Below are 7,500 nucleotides of genomic sequence, written 5' to 3'. Positions count from 1 at the left end.
CTCCTAATTCATAAGAACATAAGAAAGTTTCCAAACTGAGACCATTCAGCCCATCTTGCTCGTTTGGTTGTTAGTAGCTTATTGATCCCAGAATCTCATCAAGCAGCTTCTTGAAGGATCCCAGGGTGTCGGCTTCAACAACATTACTGGGGAGTTGGTTCCAGACCCTCACGATTCTCTGTGTGAAAAAAGTGCCTCCTATTTTCTGTTCTGAATGCCCCTTTATCTAATTTGTGACCCCTGGTCCTTGTTTCTTTTTTCAGGTCCCCTGGGTCGACATTGTCTATACCTTTTAGGATTTTGAATGCTTGAATCAGATCCCCACGTAGTCTTCTTTGTTCAAGACTGAACAGATTAAATTCTTTTAGCCTGTCTGCATACGACATGCCTTTTAAACCCGGGATAATTCTGGTCGCTCTTCTTTGCACTCTTTCTAGAGCAGCAATATCCTTTTTGTAACGAGGTGACCAGAACTGAACACAATATTCTAGGTGAGGTCTTACTAATGCATTGTAAAGTTTTAACATTACTTCCCTTGATTTAAATTCACAATATATCCGAGCATCTTGCTGGCCTTTTTTATAGCTTCCCCACATTGTCTAGAGGAAGACATTTCTGAGTGAACATAAACTCCTAGGTCTTTTTCATAGATTCCCTTCTTCAATTTCAGTATTATTATTATTATTATTATTATTATTATTATTCATTTCTTAGCAGACGCCCTTATCCAGGGCGACTTACAATTGTTACAAGATTTGTCACATTATTTTTTACATACAATTCCCCATTTATACAGTTGGGTTTTTACTGGAGCAATCTAGGTAAAGTACCTTGCTCAAGGGTACAGCAGCAGTGTCCCCCACCTGGGATTGAACCCGCGACCCTCCGGTCAAGGGTCCACAGCCCTGACTGCTACTCCACACATAGCTGCCGTTGACTACTGCTTATCTAAACTTGACATTGTTTTTGTCAAATTATATATTTTTTTAACACAAATTCTACCAATGAAACATTGGATTTTTTTTAAAAACCGTCGTGTGGTCAGAAAACCTGTATAAATATACAATTACACCCCGACTGCAATTCCTGCTGTTTGGTTGTAGTTTGTAATTTTGCGAAATTGCTTGCATTCATCGGTAAGCTTCACTTTACAGTTAATTACATGGTCGAAAATGTTGACTGTGTATGTATTTAAAAATAAATAAAAAAATTCAGACCATCTTGACTGAATAAAGAATCTAGATTATTTTTAAACCCTGTAGTTGAAAAAGTGAATTACTTCAAGATGTCGCAAGAAAGACAGCGCTGGGCTGCAGTGTGGAAGGCAGTGGGGTTTGAGGAGCTCAGTGGTTAGATAAAGAAAGCGCTGGGCTGCAGTGTGGAAGGCAGTGGGGTTTGAGGAGCTCAGTGGTTAGATAAAGAAAGCGCTGGGCTGCAGTGTGGAAGGCAGTGGGGTTTGAGGAGCTCAGTGGTTAGATAAAGAAAGCGCTGGGCTGCAGTGTGGAAGGCAGTGGGGTTTGAGGAGCTCAGTGGTTAGATAAAGAAAGCGCTGGGCTGCAGTGTGGAAGGCAGTGGGGTTTGAGGAGCTCAGTGGTTAGATAAAGAAAGCGCTGGGCTGCAGTGTGGAAGGCAGTGGGGTTTGAGGAGCTCAGTGGTTAGATAAAGAAAGCGCTGGGCTGCAGTGTGGAAGGCAGTGGGGTTTGAGGAGCTCAGTGGTTAGATAAAGAAAGCGCTGGGCTGCAGTGTGGAAGGCAGTGGGGTTTGAGGAGCTCAGTGGTTAGATAAAGAAAGCGCTGGGCTGCAGTGTGGAAGGCAGTGGGGTTTGAGGAGCTCAGTGGTTAGATAAAGAAAGCGCTGGGCTGCAGTGTGGAAGGCAGTGGGGTTTGAGGAGCTCAGTGGTTAGATAAAGAAAGCGCTGGGCTGCAGTGTGGAAGGCAGTGGGGTTTGAGGAGCTCAGTGGTTAGATAAAGAAAGCGCTGGGCTGCAGTGTGGAAGGCAGTGGGGTTTGAGGAGCTCAGCGGTTAGATAAAGAAAGCGCTGGGCTGCAGTGTGGAAGGCAGTGGGGTTTGAGGAGCTCAGCGGTTAGATAAAGAAAGCGCTGGGCTGCAGTGTGGAAGGCAGTGGGGTTTGAGGAGCTCAGTGGTTAGATAAAGAAAGCGCTGGGCTGCAGTGTGGAAGGCAGTGGGGTTTGAGGAGCTCAGTGGTTAGATAAAGAAAGCGCTGGGCTGCAGTGTGGATGGCAGTGGGGTTTGAGGAGCTCAGTGGTTAGATAAAGAAAGCGCTGGGCTGCAATGTGGAAGGCAGTGGGGTTTGAGGAGCTCAGTGGTTAGATAAAGAAAGCGCTGGGCTGCAGTGTGGAAGGCAGTGGGGTTTGAGGAGCTCAGTGGTTAGATAAAGAAAGCGCTGGGCTGCAGTGTGGAAGGCAGTGGGGTTTGAGGAGCTCAGTGGTTAGATAAAGAAAGCGCTGGGCTGCAGTGTGGAAGGCAGTGGGGTTTGAAGAGCTCAGTGGTTAGATAAAGAAAGCGCTGGGCTGCAGTGTGGAAGGCAGTGGGGTTTGAGGAGCTCAGTGGTTAGATAAAGAAAGCGCTGGGCTGCAGTGTGGAAGGCAGTGGGGTTTGAGGAGCTCAGTGGTTAGATAAAGAAAGCACTGGGCTGCAGTGTGGAAGGCAGTGGGGTTTGAGGAGCTCAGTGGTTAGATAAAGAAAGCGCTGGGCTGCAGTGTGGAAGGCAGTGGGGTTTGAGGAGCTCAGTGGTTAGATAAAGAAAGCGCTGGGCTGCAGTGTGGAAGGCAGTGGGGTTTGAGGAGCTCAGTGGTTAGATAAAGAAAGCGCTGGGCTGCAGTGTGGAAGGCAGTGGGGTTTGAGGAGCTCAGTGGTTAGATAAAGAAAGCGCTGGGCTGCAGTGTGGAAGGCAGTGGGGTTTGAGGAGCTCAGTGGTTAGATAAAGAAAGCGCTGGGCTGCAGTGTGGAAGGCAGTGGGGTTTGAGGAGCTCAGTGGTTAGATAAAGAAAGCGCTGGGCTGCAGTGTGGAAGGCAGTGGGGTTTGAGGAGCTCAGTGGTTAGATAAAGAAAGCGCTGGGCTGCAGTGTGGAAGGCAGTGGGGTTTGAGGAGCTCAGTGGTTACATAAAGAAAGACGCATCACAAAGTTAAAAATCTTCAAAACCATTTTATTGAATCAACATCTCAACATAAAGGATAGCAAATATAATGTTTATATACAAAAATGAAAACAAAGTAATATTTAAGCATGAACTTTAATTTTGTTCGAAAAAAAACACAGAAAACTAGTTAGCACCATATAAATCCAGTTTATAAGGATTGACTTCATCTTTTAAAATCATATATTTAGCTCAATTTAAAAAAGGGTTTGTTTCTTATTAATAGTTGAGTTTTTACAGGGCTGGGAATCAGACTCCTATTGCACAGCAGCGTGATCCAGTCCAGGTTTTACTGCTACCAGCTTGATCAGCCCCCAGTGTGTCCAGCTAACAAGCTCAGGTGTGTCTTATTATTAAACTCCTAGTGAAACCAGGACTGGATCACGCATTGTAAAGCACAGAGAGGTCTGGTAAAGCATAGGGAAGCATTGTGAAGCACAGAGAGGTCTGGTAAAGCACAGGGAAGCATTGTAAAGCACAGAGAGGTCTGGTAAAGCATAGGGAAGCATTGTGAAGCACAGAGAGGTCTGGTAAAGCACAGGGAAGCATTGTAAAGCACAGAGAGGTCTGGTAAAGCATAGGGAAGCATTGTAAAGCACAGAGAGGTGTGGTAAAGCATAGGGAAGCATTGTAAAGCACAGAGAGGTCTGGTAAAGCATAGGGAAGCATTGTAAAGCACAGAGAGGTGTGGTAAAGCATAGGGAAGCATTGTAAAGCACAGAGAGGTCTGGTAAAGCATAGGGAAGCATTGTAAAGCACAGAGGTGTGGTAAAGCATAGGGAAGCATTGTAAAGCACAGAGAGGTCTGGTAAAGCATAGGGAAGCATTGTAAAGCACAGAGAGGTGTGGTAAAGCATAGGGAAGCATTGTAAAGCACAGAGAGGTCTGGTAAAGCATAGGGAAGCATTGTAAAACACAGAGAGGTCTGGTAAAGCATAGGGAAGTATTGTAAAGCACAGAGAGGTCTGGTAAAGCATAGGGAAGCATTGTAAAACACAGAGAGGTCTGGTAAAGCACAGGGAAGCATTGTAAAACACAGAGAGGTCTGGTAAAGCACAGGGAAGCATTGTAAAACACAGAGAGGTCTGGTAAAGCATAGGGAAGCATTGTAAAGCACAGAGAGGTCTGGTAAAGCACAGGGAAGCATTGTAAAGCACAGAGAGGTCTGGTAAAGCATAGGGAAGCATTGTAAAGCACAGAGAGGTCTGGTAAAGCATAGGGAAGCATTGTAAAGCACAAAGAGGTCTGGTAAAGCATAGGGAAGCATTGTAAAGCACAGAGAGGTCTGGTAAAGCATAGGGAAGCATTGTAAAGCACAGAGAGGTCTGGTAAAGCATAGGGAAGCATTGTAAAGCACAGAGAGGTCTGGTAAAGCATAGGGAAGCATTGTGAAGCACAGAGAGGTCTGCTAAAGCATAGGGAAGCATTGTAAAGCACAGAGAGGTCTGGTAAAGCATAGGGAAGCATTGTAAAGCACAGAGAGGTCTGGTAAAGCATAGGGAAGCATTGTGAAGCACAGAGAGGTCTGGTAAAGCACAGGGAAGCAGTACGGAGGCTCAGTCGGGACCGGGTTTGATCAGGTACCCGTTGAAGGTGATGTAGATGTCGTTGGAGTCGCTGTAGACGGCGTTCTGTCGCTCTCGCTTGTAGAGCCGCACCCAGACCTGGTCCCCGTCCCGCAGCTGCACCATGACGCTCTGGCTCTGCATGATGGACCTGTCGCTGGGCTGGGCGTACAGGATGACCAGCTCGCGGTCGTTGTGCATGAGGTGGACGTAGGTCTCCTTGAAGTTCCAGGTGTGCAGGTTGAGGTTGAGGTAGTAGAGCCCGGGCAGGTGGCAGTGGAATCGGCCCCCGAACATGTCGAAGTGCCCGTGCAGGTTCACGAAGACCGTGTCGAACACCAGGGCCTGGTGCTGCTCGGCGCTGTGGAAGGCTTTCTTGCGCCCGACCGAAAAGGCGGCGTGCTCGTGCTTGCAGGCGTCTCCCGGGACGCCCGTCTGACCCTTGCTGCCTTTGGGACCCGGGGGTCCTTGGGAACCGGGCGGCCCGTCTTTGGCGGATTTGCCCGGGGTGCCTCTCTCGCCCCGCTCTCCTTTCTCACCTGGGGAGGGAAGAGTGTGTATATCTTTTGGAGGGGGGGTTGGGTTTGGGAGGTTGTGGGTGGGTGGCTGCTCTAGCGGATTTGGGCACAGCTGTGTGTGTGTGTATCTATATATATATATATATAAAATTTCCAGTTGCATATGAGTTTATTAAAACTGAACTTCTAAAGTGATATTGCATTGTCATTAAAAAAAAAACAGCTAGACAGTCATTTAGTTAATGATATTGAAGCAACAGAAGAATCTTATCTTTCAAAATCCAACTCTCGCTCTCTCTCTCTCTATCCCTCTCTCTTTCTATCTCTCTCCCTCTCTCTCTCTATCCCCTCTCTCTCTCTCTCTCTCTCTCACTGTCTCTTTCTCTCTCTCAATAGACAACCCAGCCATAAAGAGGTTATAAAGAACTACAGCTCCCAGCATCCCTCACTGTTGTCTCGGGTTAGGAGGCATGCTGGGAACTGTAGTTCTAGCCAGGGCTGTACCGATTCACTATTTGTCAAGACCACAGCTCATTGCAGTAAAAGAACTACAGCTCCCAGCATCCCTCACTGTTTTCTCTGGTTATGAGGCATGCCGGTAACAGTAGTTCTAGCTAGGGCTGTACCGATTTCACAGTGTATCAAGACCACAGCTCATTGCAGTGAAAGAACTACAGCTCCCAGCATCCCTTGCCACTGCCGCGGGTGAGGAGGCATGCTGGGAGTTGTAGTCCTAGCCATATATACGAGAATCCTTACCTTTCAGTATGGTCATGTTAATATAAGGTCTGATCTCCGGCACAATGTATTTCCCTGCGGGTGGCGTGTCACCCCCCTCTGGTGGTGAAGACTGGTACTCCAAGTGGTCACAGCACCGCGCGCAGTGCTGAGTGGGCGGGGCATCCGAAGGGGGTGCGGTCTGAGAAAGGGGGAGGAGCAAGAGGAGGGGCAGGCAGAGTGAAAACATGACTTCACCTAGAGAAGGGGAAAAAAATAATAATTTCTCAAATATTATATATAAATTATATACTGTAATATATATATATAAAATATATGTTATTGAAACTAAACTGAGTCCAGCAGACCAGCTCTAGTTTGGGGCTCTAGTGCCTTCATCAGCGTGATTGAAACTAAACTGAGTCCAGCAGACCAGCTCTAGTTTGGGGCTCTAGTGCCTTCATCAGCGTGATTGAAACTAAACTGAGTCCAGCAGACCAGCTCTAGTTTGGGGCTCTAGTGCCTTCATCAGCGTGATTGAAACTAAACTGAGTCCAGCAGACCAGCTCTAGTTTGGGGCTCTAGTGCCTTCATCAGCGTGATTGAAACTAAACTGAGTCCAGCAGACCAGCTCTAGTTTGGGGCTCTAGTGCCTTCATCAGCGTGATTGAAACTAAACTGAGTCCAGCAGACCAGCTCTAGTTTGGGGCTCTAGTGCCTTCATCAGCGTGATTGAAACTAAACTGAGTCCAGCAGACCAGCTCTAGTTTGGGACTCTAGTGCCTTCATCAGCGTGACTGAAACTAAACTGAGTCCAGCAGACCAGCTCTAGTGTGGGGCTCTAGTGCCAACTAGACAAAACATGAAACGTCAGTTTTTGTCTTTGAAAAGGACGTTTGGAAAACCTTTTCAAAATAAACAGAAGTGCAGATTGCAAGCGTTTGTGTATTGAGAATAAAATCAGTAAAAGTTTACTCACCCCCCAAAATCTGTGAGCCGAGTTTATAGACTCTCTCTCTCTCTCTCTGTCTCTCTCTCTCTCTCTCTCTCTCTCTGTCTCTCTCTCTTTGTCTCGCCTGAAGTTTGGAAACATATTTTTAGTTCCTCTCTCCTCCCCCTCCCCTTCTCCCTCTCTACCTCCTCCTTCTCTCTGTCCTCTCCCATCCCCCCTCCTCTCTCTCTCTCTCTCTCTCTCTCTCTCTCTCTCTCTCTCTCTCTCTCTCTCTCTCTCTCTCTCCCTCCCCTTTAATCTTTTTCTATAAACATTTGTGCTAAACTTAGAAATAAAAAAAATTATGTCCGTCCCCCATCGCCACGGCTGTGCAGCATCACCCTCTATATAGAATGAACTGATTCAGCTTCACAGAGTCCAATGAAAGCTGCTGAATAATGTTCCCTTGTTAACATATTGAATTCCACCCCCTCTATATAGAATGAACTCCCTCAGCTTCATAGAGTCCAATGAAAGCTGCTGAATAATGTTCCCTTGTTAACATATTGAATTCCACCCCCTCTATATAGAATGAACTGATTCAGCTTCAT

At 46.8% G+C, this 7,500-nt stretch overlaps 1 protein-coding gene across 1 annotated transcript; it reads right to left on the bottom strand.

Moving 5' to 3' along the window:
* Positions 1 to 4,706: 4,706 nt before the first annotated feature.
* On the bottom strand, positions 4,707 to 7,016 carry LOC131729644 (complement C1q tumor necrosis factor-related protein 1-like). Its single transcript, XM_059019856.1, has 3 exons — positions 6,938 to 7,016; positions 6,001 to 6,216; positions 4,707 to 5,262 (listed from the first exon to the last, which is right to left on the bottom strand). The coding sequence occupies exons 2-3, from the start codon at positions 6,206 to 6,208 to the stop codon at positions 4,715 to 4,717; spliced, it is 756 nt and encodes a 251-aa protein (XP_058875839.1). The 5' UTR covers positions 6,209 to 6,216; positions 6,938 to 7,016; the 3' UTR covers positions 4,707 to 4,714.
* Positions 7,017 to 7,500: the final 484 nt, after the last annotated feature.

Source organism: Acipenser ruthenus, unplaced genomic scaffold (assembly GCF_902713425.1).
Source record: "Acipenser ruthenus unplaced genomic scaffold, fAciRut3.2 maternal haplotype, whole genome shotgun sequence".
NCBI lineage: Eukaryota > Metazoa > Chordata > Actinopteri > Acipenseriformes > Acipenseridae > Acipenser > Acipenser ruthenus.
Note: the sequence above shows the minus strand (reverse complement) of the source record. Positions and strands in the feature narration are given on the sequence as shown.